This window comes from Giraffa tippelskirchi, chromosome 11 (genome assembly GCF_054371585.1).
Source record: "Giraffa tippelskirchi isolate mGirTip1 chromosome 11, T2T-mGirTip1v1.2.pri, whole genome shotgun sequence".
Lineage (NCBI taxonomy): Eukaryota > Metazoa > Chordata > Mammalia > Artiodactyla > Giraffidae > Giraffa > Giraffa tippelskirchi.
In genome coordinates, this window is record NC_137285.1 from 17,279,807 (window position 1) to 17,300,462 (window position 20,656).

General features: G+C 50.0%; 1 protein-coding gene across 1 annotated transcript in view; it reads right to left on the minus strand.

Moving 5' to 3' along the window:
- The window catches only part of CUX2 (cut like homeobox 2), a 284,617-nt gene that overhangs the window by 31,243 nt on the left and 232,718 nt on the right, over positions 1-20,656 (minus strand). Inside the window, exons 5-9 of the mRNA XM_081539932.1 lie at positions 8,253-8,387; positions 5,030-5,153; positions 2,610-2,686; positions 1,669-1,735; positions 132-180 (exon numbers count right to left, since the gene is read on the minus strand). Coding sequence (XP_081396058.1) covers positions 132-180; positions 1,669-1,735; positions 2,610-2,686; positions 5,030-5,153; positions 8,253-8,387 — 452 coding nt within the window. The remainder of the gene's footprint in view (positions 1-131; positions 181-1,668; positions 1,736-2,609; positions 2,687-5,029; positions 5,154-8,252; positions 8,388-20,656) is intronic.

The window sequence follows — 20,656 nt, forward strand, 5'->3', positions numbered from 1 at the left end:
CATCTCCTAGCCCCTGCGCTCAGCACAGCATGTAGTTCAATGAATACTGATTGAGCTCAGCCCCCTCCCCTCCGTTCAGCCCAAGATCCCCCCCACCCCGGGTCAGTGAGCCCCGGCAAATGTCTCCTCACCTGATTAGCTTTCTCCAGGTTGGTCATGATCAGGCCGACTTCATCTGCCCTGAGACAGAAAGATGAGGCCCTGAGGAAGGGATTCTGGCAGGAGCCAGGGCCCCTGCCCTTCCTGAAACTCCCCAGCCCCTGCCAACCCAAGGGTCTTGCAATGGAGGCTGTGAAGAGGCTGCCTTCCATCCTTCCTACTGAAGAGGTTAGGCTGCGGGGAAATGAAAATGGGGCCTTAGCACTGGGCTCCTTCCAGGCAGCCTGGCCCCTGATCCCCCACCGGGAGTCCACCCTCTGAGACTGCCACCGAACTACACCTCCAGCCTTTGGTTCTGTTGAAGCCTTCCTCAAGAGGACAGGGCTTGAGCTTTATTCTTGCTTATTTAAGACTTTTTTTTTTTTTGATGTGGACTGTTTTAAAGTCTTTATTGAATTTGTTACAATGCTGCTTCTGTTTTATGTTGTTGTTTTTTGACTGTGGGCCATGTGGAATCTTAGCTCCCTGACCAAGGATTGAACCCACAACCCTGCACTGAGAGGCGAAGTCTCAACCGCTGGACAACCAGGGAAGTCCCCAGGTCCTGAGCTGTAAACCCAGCTGCAGAGTGTTCTCCTAGGAGGCTTCCCTCAACTCCCCTCATTTATTTCGCTGCCTCCCTACACCTCTGGGTTGGCAGTGCCTAGAGGATCAGGACAGGCCTTGTCTACCTTGGTTGCCCCTCTGCTTCACGTGGGGTGGGGAGGCCTTGTGGAGAACATGTGGTGACTAAAAGTCACACATGTGCTTCATGCATGTTCTGCTCCAAGGCCTTTTTTTGCACAAGCTGTTCCCACTGCCCAGAGTACCTTTCCCAGCTTTCTTCCTGTGGCCATTGCCTTCTCGTTTTTGAGGTCTTGCTCTGAAGGTCATCTCCTCAGAGAAGTCCTCCGTGACTACCCTGGATAACAGGACCACCTCTCGCTGTCATTCTCTCTTGCTGCTCCCCCGGTTTTTCCCTTCATAGCATTTACTATGTGCCCCCAGCAGTGTCAGGCATACAGTAAGTGCGCAGCAGTGTCTGTGCGTGAAAGAATTTATCCCTGTACATCAGCTAGTGTCTGCCTCTTCTCCTTGACTGAGGACAGGGCCATGTTCTGATGTTTCTTCCAGGGACCCAGCATAGCAGCGGGTAAATAGTAGGTGCTAAATATCTGTGCTTGTGGATTAAGTGATATCTTAGAGCCCGAAGAAACGTTGATTCCAGAATAACTGAGGATGACACTTGGCCCTGGGGGTTGGATTGTGAAGTTGGGGAGTGGGGACAGCCCCGGGAGGATGGGACACGAAGCCCCTGTGCAGTCAAGTGGGCTGAGCTGGCAACCCAGAATGTCCTTTATAGTCTGTGGTGCGTGGATGGCACCACGAATGACTGGTGAACAGCTGCGTGCCTGTGCGAGTGTGGAACACTGGGTGTGAAATGAGTGCCTCAGGCAGAATCAGAGGCAGAAGAGTCAGAAAGAGGAGGGTCAGAGGGAGGAGGCACACCTCGGCAAGGCGTTCACTTACTTGGATGCTGCCTCCTCGTCGTATTTCCGCCGCAGCTCCAGCAGCTCTGTCTGCGTGGCCTTTAACGCTGAGAAAAATTAAAGCGCCAGGGTGAGGTCCTCCATCCCCAGGGAGGTGGAACTCTCTCCCCTTCTGTAGAGCCCAGGAGGCAGAATGAAGCTTGGGGTAGTGAGCAAAGATTTGCCTCTCAGAATTGGCAATAGTTAGTGAGTTTCCTGCTCCTAGAAGGGCTTCAAGCGGGTGGGAGGGCTGTGGAGTGGCCGGGGTTGGAAGGGCCAATGACATGATTCTCTGGGAGTCCATGAAGCTCAGGGGACCCAGGTAAGTGGAGGGGGCGGTCAGTCCCAGAACTCGGAGTATGAGCCCCTAACACATTGAGGTCACTTCAGGACCTAGGTGGGGCCATCCTTCCACGAGCTCACCCACCCTGAGGTCCTGCCTGGAAGTGAGGGGGACAAGGACGAACAACAAAGTCAATAGGTACATTCATGATAAATAAGAATTTCTCACAGAATTCCAGATTTCTGATTTCTTGAGGAGAGCGGAAGGGACTGGCCATACTGGGCAGTGCCTGGCTAAGACTCAGCAGCGGCTGCCTCTTTAGATGAGGCCTGGGTTCTCCAGTGTGACCCAGACCCCTCGCCTCTTCCCTACTGCACTCCCAGATCCAGCCGGCTTGGGTGCTTGTCCAGCCCCCGTGGGCACTGCATTTGCCGCCCCTGATTTAATTCTATCTCAAGCCCTCTCTCCATAGTAGAATGACCCCTGGGACTGGAGCTCCAATCCCCATGGGACAGTGCAGGTCTTTCCTCTCCTTCCCAAATGCCTTTCTTGCCCTCTGAGTCTTCTTAGTGCCACTGCCCCCTCTTCCTCCCACTGGACCCTCTTGGACTGACTGGCTGGGGTGCTGTGTGGGCAGGGGACATGTGCCAGATACATACCTGAATGTAGGACCTTGATCTTCTCCTCGGCTTCCCCCAGTCTGGCTGCCAAAGTGATCTGTACTTCTTGAAGGCCCCTGTGAAAACACCTGGCGTGTGGACCAGCCCCTGTTGGCTTCCTGGACCCTCACCCACTCCCTGTAATCTGCACTTGGGTCTTTTTAATGAGTCCTTAGACGTGACACGCAGGCACTTGGCTGCCCTGCTTTTTTGCTGACAGTGTGGCCTCCATTAGAGCTGATGCCCAGTTAAGCTTCCAGTGATCCTGCCTCTCTGGCCCTCAATTTCCTCATCTACAAAATGGAGTTTGTCACACTGAGAAGCCCAAGGACCACCAGGAAGAGTAGTTCCCGCTCGCTGCAACTAGAGAAAGCCGATGCAAAGCAACAAACATCCAACGTGGCCAAAAATAAATAAGTAAATAATAAAAATGGGGTTTGTGATGGAGTCTGCCTCAGCGGGTATTATGAGGCACGTTCAGCATGCTGCCCAGCCCCCAGAGTTCCTCCAATACCCTTGTTTACTATTATTGTCCCCTGGAGAGGCAATTTTTTCCCTTTCTGTGGCAGGAGTTTGGGAAGCCTTGCCAGCCCACTGTGGCCTAACTTAGGTGTGAGGCAAGCACCTCAGCAGAGAAAGAGGACCTCTCACTGCGCTGGGGAGGGTTTATGCAAAGCCTGAGCCTTACCTTATTCTGGCTCAATGACTCCAGGGAAGGAGCCTCGTTTACCCTGATCTTATCCTGCCCTTTCCCCTCCTTGCCATTCAAACACATCAGGCATGTCCCTGCCTCAGGACCTTGCATTGACTGTTCCTTGCCCCATACGCCTGCAAGACTCCCTCAACTCCTTAGGGCTTTGCTCACTCTATTCTACAGGAAATCAACCCTGAATATTCATCAGAAGGACTGATGTTGAAGCTGAAGCTCCAATACTTTTGCCACCTGATGCGATAGCCAATTCATTGAAAAAGACCCTGATGCTGGAAAAGACTGTGGGCAGGAGGAGAAGCGGGTAACAGAGGGTGAGATGGTTGGATGGTATTGCCGAATCAATGAATGTGAATTTGAGCAAATTTTGCAAGATAGTGAAGGACAGGGAAGCCTGGTGTGCTGCGGTCCATGGGGTCGCAAAAAGTTGGACACGACTGAGCAACTGAACAAGAACAACTTCAGTGAGACTTCCTCTAACACTCTATTGAAAACTTCAGCCCCTATCTCTTCTGCTCCTTCTTCTATTTTATCTGTTGTCACAACCTTTATCATTTAGTACACTACTTATTTATCTTTTTCATTTGTGTCTTCCTCACGAGAAAGTAAACTCCAGGAGGGCAGAGATTTGTCCATTTTGTTCACTGCTGTTCCCTAGAACAGTGCCTGGCACACAGTAGGTGGCTCCATAAATATGTGGAATGAAAAAATAAGTGAATAACAGAAAAGATAAATGAAATGATCATCATAAAACTGTCCCAGAAAGGCCCTAAGAATGCATATTTTATCACCACTGCACTAACTGTAAAGGCAAATATTTACTGACATGTGCCGTGTGAGCACTGAGCTAAGCACAGAGGTGCCATTTCATTTCTTTCATTCTCAGGGCAGACTAGGAGTTGATATGGCCTGTGACAGTCAGTGTTATATGTCCATTTGGCTGGGCTATAGTACCCAGTTATGCAATCACACACTAATATGAGTATTGCTGTGAAGGGATTCTGTAGATGGAGTTAACATCTACAATCAGTTGATGTTAAGTAAAGGAAACTATTTGTAACAATAGGGGTGGGCCTCATCTTATCAGTTGAAGGTCTTAACTTTTTTTTTTAAATTAAAAAAAACTTTGGCATGCTGCACAGCATGTGGGATCTTAGTTCCCCAACCAAGGATCAAACCTGTGCCCCATGCAGTGGAAGCTCAGAGTCTTAACCACTGGACCACCAGGGAAATCCCCCTTTTAAAAATTTTTTTAATTTTTGTTCCTGTTGTTGACAGTCTTAAGAACAAAACTGAAGAAGAAATTTTGTCTCAAGATGGCAGCCAGTGCTGACTTCCACCTGACAGTTTTCAGCCTGCTGGGCAGCTCTACCAATTCAGACTTGCCAGCCTCAATCATGTGAGTTAGGTCCTGGAACTACAACTCTTAATTTAAAAAAAAAAATCCTACTGGTTCTGTTTCTCTGGGGAACCATGACTAACATACCACCATTAGCCCCATTTTTCAGATGGGGAAACTGGGGCTCAGTGAGGTGATGTGACCGGCCCAGGGCGGATCACTGAGCTGCTGACATGTGGTGTGAACCCAGGCCGGCATCTCCATCTTCAAACTGCATCTGGATTCCCCATGGGCCCTGGCAGGGGTGACTTTCCAGGTTCCCTCTCCCAGACGGGTGGAGCAGCAGGGGCCCGCCCGTCCTTCCCAACTCACTTTTGTTTCTCTGCCTCATTTCTCTGCAGCAAAGTTTCTGTCAGGAGGGCTTTGCTGGGAATGCCTGGGAGGCGACTCGCCTCAGTCAGCGTGGGCCCGGCTGGTGACGTCCCCTCTCTCTGCTCTGAAGGAAGAAGAAGAGGGAAAACTGCCCATTGCTGAGAGCGGAGTGACGACCAGAGCCGCTTTCTGCAAACCAGATCGATCAGTGGTTCTGGGAGGAGAATCAATTTCCCAAACTCAGCACTGGAGACAGGGCAGCTGTCAGACCTGCTGTCACCGTGGTTGGCTGGGATGCAGCCTTGGCAAACACCTTCATAAGAGAGTCAGACTCCCACCGTGCAGGCCCTGGGTGGCACACCCAGAGGTTCCTTTGCCCTCTCAGACCTGTCCCTGCCTCCTTGGCCTTCTGTATGATTAAGAAAAATCATGGTAAAATACACACAAAATTCGCCATTTTAACCATTTTAAAATACACCATTTAGTGACATGTAGTATAGTCAAAATACTGTGCAATCATTATCAGTAATTCCAGGACACTGTCATCACCCCAAAATGAAACTTGTCCCCATTAAGCAGACACTCCCCACTCCCTTCCCCGCCTGCAATTGTTCTGCTTTCTGTTGCTATGGATTTGTGTATTTTGGGTATCTCCCATCACTGGGATCATAACATATGTCCTTTTGCGACTTGATTCTTTCACTTAACATGTCTTCGAGGTTCATTCAAGTTGGACCATGTGTCAGCGCTTCATTCCTTTTTTATGGCCAGATAATATTCCATTTTATAGATATATCATTTTTTTTTCCCGTTCATCCGCTGATGGGCATTTAGATTATTTCTATCACTTGTCTACTGTGAACAGTGCTGCTATAAACATTTGTGTACAAGTTTTGCCCGAGCACTTGTTTTCAGTTTTTTAGGGTATATCCCTAGGAGTGGAATGGTGGGGTCACAGGGTAACTCCAGAATTAACTTACTAAGGACCTGCCACGCTGTTTTCCCTTCCCCATGAGTGATGGCACACACTCAGATGTTCAGTCATTACCCGTCACCTGCAGGTGCCCTGGGGCAGGGCCCACATCAGGTCCATCTTTGTGAATGCCATGGGGGCTCATCTGCAGGTCAGTGTGTGCCTTTGGCGCTAAATTCACGGAGAGAGAGATGCCCAGGGGCCAGCTATAGAGGGTGAGTGGCTCAAGAGTTCCAAAATTTGGTCTCCCAACCAAGGGTCCATGTGACTCAGTTAAAGTCTGTCCTGGTTATAAAGTTTCTACTGTGAGCCTGGCATAGGAGGATGAGTGAAGAGCTGGGCAGTTTGTAGAGGGAGTCCCCTGAGAGGCTGGCAGAGCGGTCAGCTTGTAAGACACACATAACACGTGTGCACATGTGGTTTGGGAATGTTCCAGATGCTGAGGCCACAGTAGTGAACAGAAAAGCAAGGTTTGACTGTCATGATGCAGTATAATAAGGGTCCTCAAGAAGAAACCCAAGGTCAAAATTTTTTGTTCTGATTCCCTACTTGGCTACCTACTGCTTCTGCGACTCAAGTTTCCCCATCTGTAAAATGGGGCCAGTGACACCTCAGAAGATTGATACCAGGAGACAGTGAGGTGCTGTGTGAAAAACACACCACACAGAGCAAATGCCCTCAAGAGGCAATTCCCACAACTACTATTAATGTTATTCTCAGAGAAGGAAGTTCAGACCTCAGAGGAAGCAGTGACAGCTTTGCTGGGGAACCTCCAGAGGCTTCATAGAGGCATACATATGAGCAGGGGCTGAAAAACTGCCAAATCCTGGCTTGTCAGGGTAGTTGGAAGCGTATTCCAGGTGCAGGACCAGAGCTGGCAAAATGTTGTTATTTTTTTTAGTCACTGTTAAGTCTTCCCCCGAAGACCTTGCCTAGGGCCAGGCTTACAGCAGGTGCTCACTATGCAATGTAGGGGAGAGGGGTGAAGGGAGGATGTTGAGAAATGGGGGAGTGTGAAAGTGGTTGTTTCCTGAAAAGTGACTTTGTGTCATGCTTCCGTTTGACAGGCCTCAGCCCATTTTTGTCTTCACTACATGCCAAATCTGGCTCGTTACCTGTTTTGTCAATAGTTTTACTAGAATAAAGCCATGCCCCAAAATTAATATGTAATAATTCACATATTATCTATGGTTGCTTTCACCCAGCGTTACGTAGTTGTGACAGAAACTGCATGACCTGCAACATCCAAGGTAATTACTTTCTAGCCCTTTTCAGAAAAAGCCTACAGACCTGAGGTAAACCCTATTCATTCGTTCCGTAGACAAGAAGCCTTTAACCTGACTCTTCCCCAATTCTCTGCTTAATTTTTTTCCCAAAGACTTTTCACCAACTGACATACTATATATTTCACTAATTTATTTGTTGACAATCAGTTCCTTACTCTAGAAGGTCAACATGATGAGGTCAACATGATGAGGTCAACATGATGAAGGTCAACATGATGTTTTATTCCTGGCTGGGTCCCTAGTGCCTACCACAGAGCCTGGCATGCAGGTCAATGAACATCTAAGACTGGGATGGTTACCAATGGCTTTCACCTGCTATTTGCTCTCCCTATGGTGACTTCCTACCTTACATCTTATCTTCCAGAGGTAATCACCATGCTGAATTTTGTTCATCATTCTCTTGCTTTTAAACATTTTATCACAACATGTGTACATCTAAAGACTATATTACTTGTCTCATTTGGAGCTGAGACAGTGTTGTGCTCCTAGACCCTGTTTCCCCTCTCTCCTCTTGGGCACACACTACATTTCCCAGCCTCCTTTGCAGCAGAGTGTGGCCACGTGACTGAGCTTTGGCCAATGGGATGTGGCTAAGGTGATGTTTGCCACTCCCCGGTCTGGACCCCACAAATCTCAGTGTGATCCTCCACACTTTCTCTGCCTCTTGACCAGATGTCAAACATGCACTGTGACTGCAGATGTTGAGTGTTGACGACCACAGCCTGGGTCCCTGAACGACTGAGGAACATCCCCTGAAAGTTCCCCTCCCTTCAAATAAATTAAGCCTCTGAAATTTGGGGTCAGCCTGTTTCAGCAGAAGTGTACCTTAACCCATCCCACATCTAAAACGATAAAAGTTGAGTTCCTTGCCCCTCTTCCCCCCACAGGGGTGGCAGAGTTTGGCTGCCAAAGATTCACAGCCTATTTGCTTATTATGGACATTCTGTGAGAGCCTTATCTGTACCTTTGGTGCAGACGAGCTCAGGGTGTCTCTTCCACGAAGCGTGGAGCTCTCGCCGCGGGGGCCCACTGGGGTCGAAGCTGGGGGGCTGCAGTCTGTCGTCTGGGCTGCGTGCCACCTCAAACACAGGCAAGGGGTCTGCACAGAGAAAGGAGGACAGTGGTAGGGGAAGCTCTGTGGGCCAGGGAGCTTATGTGGGAGGAACCATCCATCAGAGCCGTCTGAAATCGCTCTGCTGGCTTATGGGAGCATCGCGGACTTTCTGCTTTATGAGGCAGCAGAGCTTCTCCAGGCACCTGCTCTGAAGAGCCTGTGCTGTCCGCATGGGTGTGGATGTCCTGCCCAGATGGGAACAATAACAATAATTGTTACAATAACTGCATTCTGCTGATTCTAGATGCCATCTGTGGTGGCCATGAGATGGCGTCTTGCATATCTCCAACCAGAGGGAGTGTCACTTAGCAAGGACCCCAGCAGGCACATTCTGAAATTCATCAGTCCAAGTGCTTCCTTCTCAGGGAACTTCCCAGGAAAGGCAGCGGGGATGGGGGCAGACCTGCCTGGGGGATATGGAACTGCTCTGAGGACCGGCCCACGACCTCACCCAGGACTTCCTTCCTTAGGCTTTCACCCAGTTCCCCACTTCTCCTCAGTCTCTCCCTATTTTCCTTCACCCAAGGTTCCCTAATAGCATCCTTGCACATATAATCCTTGCAGTGCTTTTCAACGGATCTGGGCCAACACACCATCTTTTGTGAACACTCATGGTTGATTAAATGGTTTTTTTTTTCTGGGAACCAAATATAAACCTGGATATAAGATGTCTCCAAATATCCCAACAGCAAAAAAATTGAGGACTGCAGGTCTTTCCACCTGGAATTCTGTCCCCATTGCTGTCAGCTAGCAAGCACTTCCTCTTCCTTCAGATCTAGAATCCAACCACCTCTTCTTCCAGCAGCTTTCCACTTGGGGCAGGCGGTTGGTGGAGCATCTTCCAGGTTACAAAGCCAGTCCCTGGGAACTGATTCCCACGATGCACCCAGCATCCCCTGGAGGCTGGCTTAGATCTAACTTGTTTTCACAGATGAGGAAACTAAGGCTCAGAGAAGCCAGGCGATTTGCTGAAGAGTGGAGGAGAGACTAAGTCTGGGTCTCTTTCTCTAATGCCACAAAGACTTCCTGTCCCAGTACTCTGGATTTCAACCCCAGTAGCCACATGTAGGAAGGGCCTTCCCTGGTGGCTCAGTGGTAAAGAACATGACTGCTAAGGCAGGAGACATGGGTTCAATCCCTGGGTTGAGAAAATCCCCTGGAGAAGGAAGTGGCAACCCACTCCAGTATTCTTGCCTGGAAAATCCCATGGACAGTGGAGCCTGGCCTGCTAGAGACCATGGGGTCACAAAAGGGTCGGACACAACTTACTGACTAAACAACAACAACAGCCACGTGTAGGTAGGTGTTCATGGGGCCCCAGAAAAGCCGGGGCCTCCTCGCTTCAGGCCAAGGGGCTTGGTCTGTTCCACAATTTTTTCTAACGTCCAAGAGCCCTCTCTCTTTCTGGTTCCTCCTCTGGGATCTCCCACTAGCATCTGCTTGGCCAGTACTCTCTGCTGGTGTGGACCCTGGAGTCAGACATCCCTGGTCCAAATCTAATCCATACTTGCTTCTCAGGATTGCTGTGTGACCTTGGCAAGTGGTGCTGCCTCTCTGTGCCTCACCACAAAAGTACCAACCTCATGAGCCTGTGATGAAGATTCATGCAAAGTCCTCAACATGGTGCATGGCCCTTGGTCAGCTCAGAACACATGGAAGCCCTTGCTATTTTCCCTGCCCTTCTGAGTGCCAACAATACTGACCTTCTTCTCTCAGTCCCTCAAATGCACCTTCCCATCCCAGAGGCTTTGTACAGCCAGGAGCCTTCTGCCAGGAACACCCTGCCCTCCTCTATCCCTTTCAGCTAGTTGATGCTTACTAATCTTAGCAATTCAAATGCTAGTTCTTCCAGGAAGCCTTCCCTGACCAGTTAGCTGGTTTTCCGGTATGCGGTCTCCTAGCTGTCTGCACCTTTCTTTCACAGCAGTCGCTGTACTTCAATTGTCAATGATTTACAAGTGCACCTAGTGAATACCCACTGGACTGCAAACTCCAAACGAGGCAGGGCTGGGACCCCATCTGCTTTTGCTCCACTGGACCCCTTGTGGGTGAATGAAGCCTGACCCACAGTCCAACCCAATAAATATCTGCTGATGGAAGAGACAGGGTAGAGCCTATACTTGGGGGCCTTCAGATCTGGCTGGAGCAAGGCCACCTCTGCATTTTCTCCCTCTCCTCCCGCCTGTCTGTTGAGGTGGTAGGAGGCTCGGACAATGGGCATTTGTGTTGAGGTAAGCAGGTGCACGGGAACGCTGCTGCCATCTTTCCTCTGTCAGCACTCCCCCCACGCCCCGTCATTAGGCAGGGCCTGCTCAGCGGGGTATGCCATTATGTCTCCCCGGGCTGATGTAATTATACATTGACATAATTAACCCAGCAAGCGCATTAGGCAGGCCAGCTAAAAATTCATCTATAATTATTTGTTGTGTGCATGCTAATGAGTCCATCTGCACTGCCTTTGTACAACACGGACAAATTAATTTACAAGTCTGGATTTTTTAATAAGTTCAAGGAAACGCTTCCTATTGTGTCCTGGTTTTTGAGAAAAGAAGAAACAGGCGACAAGCGCTTGCCAGGGTCAGGGAGGTTAGATAAACACGGAGGCTGCAGCTCGGAAGCGGGCATGGAGGGCTCGCTCTGGTTCCAGGAGGTGGAACAGATCCAGCTCATGGCTCAGGGGCTGGCTGGCCAGGAGCCTGTCCAAGCCAAAAGACGCCGCTCGGGTGAGAAGGGATGTCATTTACCTCATTCCCAGGGATCAGAAATGGAGGTTTGCTCTGCTCGGAGGCCCTGTGGTCATTCTTTGTTGCCCGGTGCTCTCTGTCCAGGGGAAGCTGACCTAAGGTGACCCCTGGAGAGGCTAGAGGAGTGGGGGGCGCAGTGACACTCTACCGGGTCAGCGGGCTCCCGGGCTCTGTCTCTTTGCCTTCATTTGCCCGTACAGGGTAGAAAAAAAAGTGTAAGTGAAAGTTAATCACTCAGTTGTGTCTGACTCTTTGCGACCCCTGGACTATAGCCAGCCAGGTTCCTCTGTCCGTGGGATTCTCTGGGCAAGAATACAGGGCAGAACATAGTGATGACACTCTCAGAACCTGAAGTCCAGCGCTGGTCTTTGGCCTCAGTTTTCCCACTAAAAAATGGGAAAGTGAAACAGTTTCTGCTTCTCAAAAGTTACTAATCAGAAGACTGAAAATGATTATTGAGAGAGGCAGCATGATTTAAGGACTGATGTTGTCGGCTCCAGCTCCAAACTGGCCATGTGACCTTTGGACAGTTAGGTAACCTCTCTAAGCCCCTATTTTCTGATCTGTACAATGGGACTGCAAGGACTGGATGAGAGAATGAGATTTGCATGGTGCCGGGTGGAGAGTAGGGCTGGACATAGAGCTGGCTGCTGTTATTACCCTGAGAGGGGCGGCACACCCGATCCCGTGGTGTTCTAGCAGCAGTGGTCTGTGGCAAAACTCCACAGAGACTCAGGACACGGTGAGCCCTCACATGCTCTTGTCAGTGTCTGGGACACTCAGAGTCCAACAGTCCTGCTCTGAACTCCACTCAGGGACTGAATGGCTCCAGTTTAGAAAGAGTCACCCAAGGAGGGGCAGTCTGTCCACTGTCCAACCCCCCCACCCCCACCCCCACCACCCCAGAGCAGAGAGGGGAAAAGTAGAGCCCCGTGACTTCCATGATGTCTGACAGCAGGGGATGGTAGGGCCAAGACGGGCCCTTGGGCCTCTTCTCCCCTCTTCTCTCTCCTCTGTGCTTCCTCCTGGATCAGGCGGCGGCTGAATCCTAACAGCCAGACCACTTTACATGGATTAGAATTCATTGCATCTTCACCGCAAACCCTGTTAGGCAGGGCTGCTGTGTTCCTAGTCTACAGATGGGGAAACAGAGGCATGGCGGGGGGGGGGGTGCGGGGGAGCGCGTGGAAATCACTCCCCAAGGTGAGGCCAGATAAGGTAGCTGCTGCTATTTCCTTTTTTTCTTTTTTTTCAGACAAGGAAATGAAGGCCCAGAGAGGAGATTCTATGTGCCCAAGAACGTTAGCTCAGAAGTGGCAGCGGTGGAGTCTGAACCGGAAAGCCTGGTGACTCTCGGCAGTGGACCAACTGCCCCCTGGTAAGCTGCCCCCAGGGACGGCTTGGCGGATCATCAGGCCAGAAGCATGACACGTGGCCTGGCTGCCGGCTGGCTGGGTGACCTGGGACAAAGCATCCGACTTCTCTGAGCTCCACCTTCAAGTTTCTCCGATGAGTCGACCCCAGGCACATGCTCAGTCAGCACGGATGTCACCAGATAGGGGCAAGGTCCTGCCAAGTGAGTGCTTTTGGCCTATTCCTTGGAGATAGGATGCTAAGGGAGGGTGATTAATAAACGGCTTCCCAGCTGAGCTTGACACTCGAGGTTTGGATGTTGTGAATCCTCCAAATTCCCACAGCCTCTCACAGATAAAAGAGAGAGGGGGACAGGCTGGGAGGCTGACGGTCAAATCCTGGCTGTGACAGCCTCAGGGAAAGTCACATAGGTCTGCTGAGCCTCAGTTTTGCCGTCAGTAAAACGGGAATAACAACGGGACCTACCGCAGAGGGCTGTGCAGGGATGCATAAGCATGCCCGAGCTTCTGGGACAGTGCCTGACCCCTAACAGACTCTAAGTGAGTGTTGCCCTAATTCTTATGCCTTGTGGCAGTGTGGGATCAGAGCAAAGCATCAGCCTGCTCTGATGCAGAAGGCATCTGCAAGCTAGGAAAAGAGCTCTCACCAGAAACCAGCCCTGCTTGCACCTAGATCTTAAGAGTTCCAGCCTCCAGAACTGTGAGTAATAAAACATTGTTGTTTAAGTCGCCTGGTTTGTGGTGTTTTCTTACAGCAGCCTGAGCAGACTAGTGTATACTGCTTTGGGGCTCCCGTTAGCTTGGCTATAGACTGTTTTGAGATCTGCACTGCGGTGTGAGATTCTGCCTACCAACCCTCCTTCCTCGCCCCTCCCTTCCCAGGCGCCAGATCAGCATTGCCACGTAAAGGCTCTCCTGGCCTTCTCCTCTCCCTCTCCTTCATCCTTCCCAGGCATCTTTCCCAAAAACCTCTTGCACATCTGATGCCATCTTGGCATCTGTATGCTTCCAGAGGACCCAAACCAACATGTGATTACTCTTTCACCTCTCAGAGACCTCGGTTTCCTGGTCTGTAAAATGAGGATAGTCACAATGCCTCCCCCGTGGAGTTGCAGTTAGAGTCAAGAGTCTGTGGGTGTAGAGCCCATGCTGAGCTACTGGTTTGTGCTACAGTGGTGAGTCTGAAGTGGGCACAGCTCACTTCAGGGGGACCTATGAGTCCATGCACCTGTTTCCCTCAGCAAGTTGAGCATCTCTCTGAGGGGGGCACTGTGCCCCCCCAATGGTCTTGTCTCTGTATAGCTTAAATTCCAGTCAGATAATATGGATGGGGATGGAATATATCTTCAGAGCATTAGGAAGTGACAAGTTCTAATTTGCCCTCTTGAAAGGCTCATACAAGTTGCTGTGAGAAAAATGGGCTATAGAGGGAGCCAGACAGGAGACTACTGCAATAGTCCAGGCAGCGAGATGCTGGGATCAGGATGGTGGCAGGAGAGGTAGGGTGAAGTGCTCAGACTCAAGGGGTAGACAGGAAGAACTGATGGGGTGTGGTGTTCTAGGCTGAATAGAGTTCCCCCAAATTCATGTCCATTCAGAACTTGAGAATGTGACTATATTTAGAAACCGGGTCTGGGACTTCTCTGGTGGGTCCAGTGGCTGAGACTTTGTGCTCCTAGAGTGTGTGTGTGGCGGGTATCCAGGTTTGATCTCTGATCAGGGAACTAGATCCCACATGGCTGCAACTAAAAGTTCGCATGCTGCAAGGAAGATTGAAGATCCCATGTGCTGCAACTGAGATCTGGTGCAGCCAAATTAAAAAAAAAAAAAAGAAAGAAACAGGGTCTTTGCAGGTGAAATCAAGTTAAGATGAGGTCAACTGGATTAAGGCCGACTAATCCAATGACTGCTGTCTTTACAATAAGAGAGGACAGAGAGGAGCCACACAGGGAAGGCCCTGTGAAGACAAGAGGCGGAGACTGAAATGACATGTCTACAAGTCAAGGAGTGCCCAGGCTGGCTGGCCACCACGGGAGCTAGGAGACAGGACTGGAACCTAGTCTCCCTGTGTGCCTTAAAAAGGAACCAACCCTGCCAACATCTTGATTTTGAGCTTCTGGCCTCCCAAACTGAGAGAATAAATTTCCATCGCTTTAAACCATCCAGTCTATGGGTAATCCCAGAAAATGAAGGCACTGCATGCGCCCTGGAGGCCCACAGTCGAAAATCAAGGTGTCGGCAGAGCCACGCTTTCCTAATCTGCTCCACACTGTCTCCTAGCTTCTGGTGTTGCTGGCAATCCAGGGCGTTTCTCGGTTTGTAGTAGCATCACTTCAGTCTCTGCCTGTCATCACATGGCTGTCTTCCCTGAGTCTCTCTCCTCTTTCTATAAGGACAGCAGTCACACTGAATCCAGTGTGACTGTTGTCCTTATAAGAGAGACAGAGGAGTCTGGCGGGCTACAGTCCTAGGGTTGCAAAGAGTCACACACGACTGAAGCGACTGAGCACACGTGCATGCCCACTGGATTAGGGTCTCACCCTAAGGACCTTCCCTTATCATGATCACATCTGCAAAGTCTCTAGTCCCAAATAAGGTCACATTCACAGGCACCAGGGGTTAGGACTCCAGCGTACCTTTGGGGGGCACACAATTCAATCCATAACACATGGTAACTGGCTGCTGGATACCAACTGCGAGACAGCAGGACTAAGGAGTTGCTAGACTTCAAGTTTCCTCAGAAGGAAGTCCTTACTCAAGCCTAACCTATTCCCCTCCTGGTTCACTCATTTCACCAGCTGTCCAGGAAGACAAGCTGCTTCATAAGAGGACGTAAGAGTGCGGACCTCTGATTCTCCTGCATGTGGGTCCTCTCCCATTGCTGAGAAACTGGGCTGTGGGTTGAGTGTGGTCTCTGCTTTAGAAACTGCACAGCAACGGAGATCACTTCTCTCCCCAGGCACACTCCACTCTTGATTTCCTCTCCACAGAATTCCTAGACTTTATGGTGTGTGAGTAAACTCATTTCTTCCCAACGCCCCTATCTGGGAAGATATCCACGGATGCCTGAGCTACATTGCTGGGGATTGAGTTAGGGAAGAAAAAAATTCCTAGCATTCGGATGACTGGAAGATTCTGCCAAGTTACGCACAGGTGAAGTGCTCAGCCGGGGGAGCCGGCACGTCCAAGGGCTTCCTGCTTACTTTGTCCAACTGGGATGAGCTGATGCATCAGCTGTACGTCACTGGTTGCTCTTACAAAGTGAAAGAGAGAGAAATGGCAGCAAATCTTAAAAATGTTGGGAAGAGGTTTCTCAGAGAACCTGATAGTCACAGGGGCCCCGGGGCATTCAGTTTTCACTCCTTACTACCTCCTTTCTCCTTGGGCCTTTCACAGAGTAGGTGCTCAAGAAATATAACTTGTTTTGAGCATCTAAATCAGAGGTCATTTGTTACAGCAGCAGGAGGAAACTAACACAGTCCCTAATTCAGCCATTTATTCATCAGTTTGTTTTTACTGAGCATCTACTACGTATCAGATACCATTTCTTCAGTTGCCAGATATTTCCTGAGCATTTACTTAGGGCCAGGGAAGTTTCTGAGCCCTGGAGATACAGCAGTAACTGTGTGGATCACAATAAACTGTGGAAAATTCTGAAAGACATGGGAATACCAGACCACCTGACCTGCCTCTTGAGAAACCTGTATGCAGGTCAGGAAGCAACAGTCAGAATTGGACATGGAACAACAGACTGGTTCCAAATAGGAAAAGGAGTACGTCAAGGCTGTGTATTGTCACCCTGCTTATTTAACTTATATGCAGAGTATGTCATGAGAAATGCTGGGCTGGAAGAAACACAAGCTGGAATCAAGATTGCCAGGGAAAAATATCAATAACCTCAGATATGCAGATAACACCACCCTTATGGCAGAAAGTGAAGAACTAAAGAGCCTCTTGATGAAAGTGAAAGTGGAGAGTGAAAAAGTTGGCTTAAAGCTCAACATTCAAAAAACTAAGATCATGGCATCTGGTCCCGTCACTTCATGGCAAATAGATGGGAAGACAGTGGAAACAGTGACAGACTTTATTTGGGGGGGCTCCAAAATCACTGCAGATGGTGATTGCAGCTATGAAACTAAAAGACGCTTACTCCTTGGAAGGAAAGTTATGACCAAGCTAGATAGCATATTAAAAAGCAGAGACATTACTTTGCCAACAAAGGTCTGTCCAGTCAAGGCTATGGTTTTTCCAGTGGTCATGTATAGATGTGAGAGTTGGACTATAAAGAAAGCTGAGTGAAGAAGAATTGATGCTTTTGAACGGTGGTGTTGGAGAAGACTCTTGAGAGTCCCTTGGACTGCAAGGAGATCCAACCAGTCCATCCTAAAGGAAATCAGTCCTGAACGCTCATTGGAAGGACTGATGGTGAAGCTGAAACTCCAATATTTTGGCCATCTGATGCGAAGAGCTGACTCATTTGAAAAGACCCTGATGCTGGGAAAGATTGAGAGCAGGAGGAGAAGGGGACGACAGAGGATGAGATGATTGGATGGCATTACCGACTCAATGGACATGAGTTTGGGTAAACTCCGGGAGTTGGTGATGGGCAAGGAGGCCTGGCGTGCTGTGGTTCATAAGGTCACGAAGAGTCGGACACGACTGAGCGACTGAACTGAACTGAAGTAAGAGTAAATTCCTGCCTTCCTGGGGCTGACATTCTAGAGAGGAGAGATAAGACAAAGGACAGGTACATCAAAGGCTCTAAGGGGGCTGAGAAGGAAAACAAAGCAGGGTCAGGAGAGAGCTTGGCCTGAGATGTGCCGCCACCCCATCCGGGGGGAGGATGTTAATTGAAGCAGCAGGTCAGGGAAGGCTTTGTGAAGGTGGTGACACCTGAGCAGAGCCCTGAAGGAAATGAGGAAGCCAGCAGGAGGCTGAGAGAGAAACACCAGGAGAAACAGCCCCCATCAGACCAAGAAAGGGTGGCAGATGGTCCTGACCAATCCCCCCTGAGTTACTGTCCCACAAACACAACTTAGCCTCATCCTCACAGCAACGGACTCAGATGAAGATGTGGGGCTCGGAGAGGCTGGCGATGCCTGGGCAATTCTTGGTGCCAGCTTCACTTCTCCACCCTGTCGGCTGTTCTGGGTGCTGGTGGGTGGTGACTGGGTTCAGAGCAGGCTAGTTTCTGGTCTTTGTCCCCGCAACTCTAGCAACCATTCATTTTGGAGCAGACAGGGCACCCAAATCCAGGAAGCTGGGGTAAAGAGTAGATGAGATGACCACCCAGCATCTTGAGCCAAAAGCTTCAGGGAACTGACATTTCTTCATCCCCACCCCCCACCCACACTGCACCCTGACAAATGCCAGGTACTTTGCAAGTATGTATATCTCATTTAATCATCAAAACAACCACAGGAGACATCACTATCATCCCCACTTCCAAGATGAGAAAACTGCAGCCCAGCAGAGGGAAGCCACTTGTTGAAAAAGGTGGAGCTGGATTTGAACCCCGTGTGGCCCAAGAGCCAGATACTGGTGTCCTCACGTCACGACTTCAGCTGCATCCACCCGCCCCCCTGAAGATTACCAACTTGACACTTGCCCTTATGTGATTCAATGTTTTTAACTTAAATGTATTTTAAAGGAATATGTATCTCACTATTGTAAATAGATCATTGAATTCTGTATTATAAACAAGGGGCTTTCACCCATAAAAATAAATACAAAGGAAAAACCAAGGGTGCTGTTAATTCTAGTTACACCCCCCTTGCCTGCTCAAGACCTGGAGCTTGAAGCTGGCTCTTTCAAGGTTAAAAGGAAAGATTCACGGGTTCTGTAGGCATTAAAGATGTTTTTGCACCTGACTGTGACTTTATCTAGAAGGAAGCAGAGAGGTGATACCTGGTACGCAATGTGTTCACAGTTTATGTTGTGCCAGGCACACCGTGACTGCTGCCTAAGTCAGGTGACCCTGCTTGGGGAAGCGCTGGGTCCCACTGACCCCTAGTCTCCAAAGCGACCCATGCCCCCTCCACCCAGGGACTGGCAAGTCTCATATCTTAGTGTCAGGAGAAGTGACAGAACATCCCCACAGCACCTCGTCTGGAGCCTGGGAGCCCAGGTTGCTGCCGGGCTCGGCATTTCCACTGGAAACCTTTCAACGGAGACACTAGGCTGCCCAGAGCCGTGAGCGGGACTTTATTTCCCCCACTTCACTCCTGCAAAATACCATGTCGATATATAGACAAGGGCAGTGGCAGCAAGAATCAAACGGCTTTAGATTCAACTTGAATAAAAAAAGCCCCAAACAGGGGACCCCAAATCAGAAAGGTCTGACTACAAATCCTTTGGATTAATTGAGCACACTGGCAGACATGGAAGATCAAATATGAACCATCGAGGTGGCAGGTCCTGACGGGCAGGCGGGGAGGGGGAGTGTCGTCGAGAAGCAGCGTGCCTTTGTCTTACAGCCATCAGCTTGCTCTTTATGCATAAACTGCTTAATAAAATGACTAATTCATTTTGGTTATGTTGGATCTAAACCCCTAGAGAATACTGCCAGTAGATTCATAATATTTTAATCCCACACCAGGCTTTCCAAAGCCACTGTAGGAGGAGACGAACAGAATACCCTCTATTCCATCTTCTACCACTAGCTGCTGCTGTTGGTGTTTTTTTTTGTAAAGTGTCTACGGGGTTGTGGGGGGAGAAGGGTGAATCTAGGAAAAGCGGTCTCATTCCTCCCACCGTGTCCATCTGAAGGCAAGTGGCACTGAGAGCTTTTTTAGGAAACGGGAGCCGCAAAGGCTGTCCGAGAGGCTGTTTAGAAACACATATATGCAGAAGTATGCATGTGCCCCTCCAAAGTCTCTCTGAGACAGAAGCCTTCTCCCATCTGGGCCCCGGCTCCGGCTGCCTGTGTGGGCGGGAGGCTCAGGCTACCAACGGCAGCAGTGAGCCTCCCTTTGATCCTTTAATCCTAACTTTTTGACAGCAGATGGGTTGCCCAGCCCTTGTATGCAACTGGAGGCCGGGTGTCCCGCCACCCTTTTTTCCCTCTACCGCCAGGGCCGGCTGCTTCGAGGTCTCCTGGCTTAAGCACGGACAGAGGGGGGCTGGAGTGGGTCTTCCTTCTTGGCCCTGGTAGGTGATGTGATAGTAACACCATGGACAACAGCAACAGCAGCCACTGTTCTCCTGAGCATTTACTCCGTGCTAGATACCCAGCTTAGGGATTCACACGCTTTACTGCGCTTAACCCTCCCAGAGGCACCAGGAGGTAAGTGTGCATTTCCAGAGGAGAAAACAGAGGCACAGAGAGGTAGAGCTACTCACTCAAAGGCTACCCAGTCAGGGAGCAGCAGAGCTGGGACTCAAACTCATGTCCATTGTAATAAAAATAAAGTTTCCATGGACTGCACAGAAAGTTCCAGGCAGGCAGGCACAGTGTTTTGTTTAGCATTTTGGTCCTGGTGCTAGGTAGAGTACCTGGCAAACAGCAGGAGCTCAGTGTTTGCAGAATGAATCACACAGGGCTACTCCCCTGTGCCAGGCACCGTGTTAAGTGTCCTCCATCCCCACTGAATCCACCCAGTGGGCCTACAATGAGGTGAGAGCATCTGTATTTCACAAGTGGGGAAACTGAGGATCGGAGGAGTCAGGTGTGATACAGGACACAAGATGGCAGAATGGGGAGTGGCCCCAGCTCAGTGAGAGGGTGCTGTGGCCTGGGATCCTGTGAGCGTCCCTCCTGACATGGCTCTGCCCCCTGAAACTAAGAGCTCTGTGACTCAGTTTCCCCTCAGTGAAAGTATAATACCAGCCTTTAGAGCCCTGGGCTGGGAAGACCGGGGGTGCTTGTCTGTGAGGGTTAACGATCTTCCTCCAGCTGATGCATCTGCACTTCTGCAAGGGGCCCACCCTCTCAGCCTAGAACTTCTCAATCTATAGGCAGCAGAGACCATTAGCTGTTTTTCACTCTCTTTGGATATCATATCTAATGGTTCTGTCCCAACTCCTTCAATTTCTGGGGGGGCTTTGCAGTGAGGCATGTGGGATCTCAGTTCCCCAACCAAGGATCGAACTCCTGCCTCCCCGTATTGGGAGCATGGAGTCTTAACTACTGGACTGC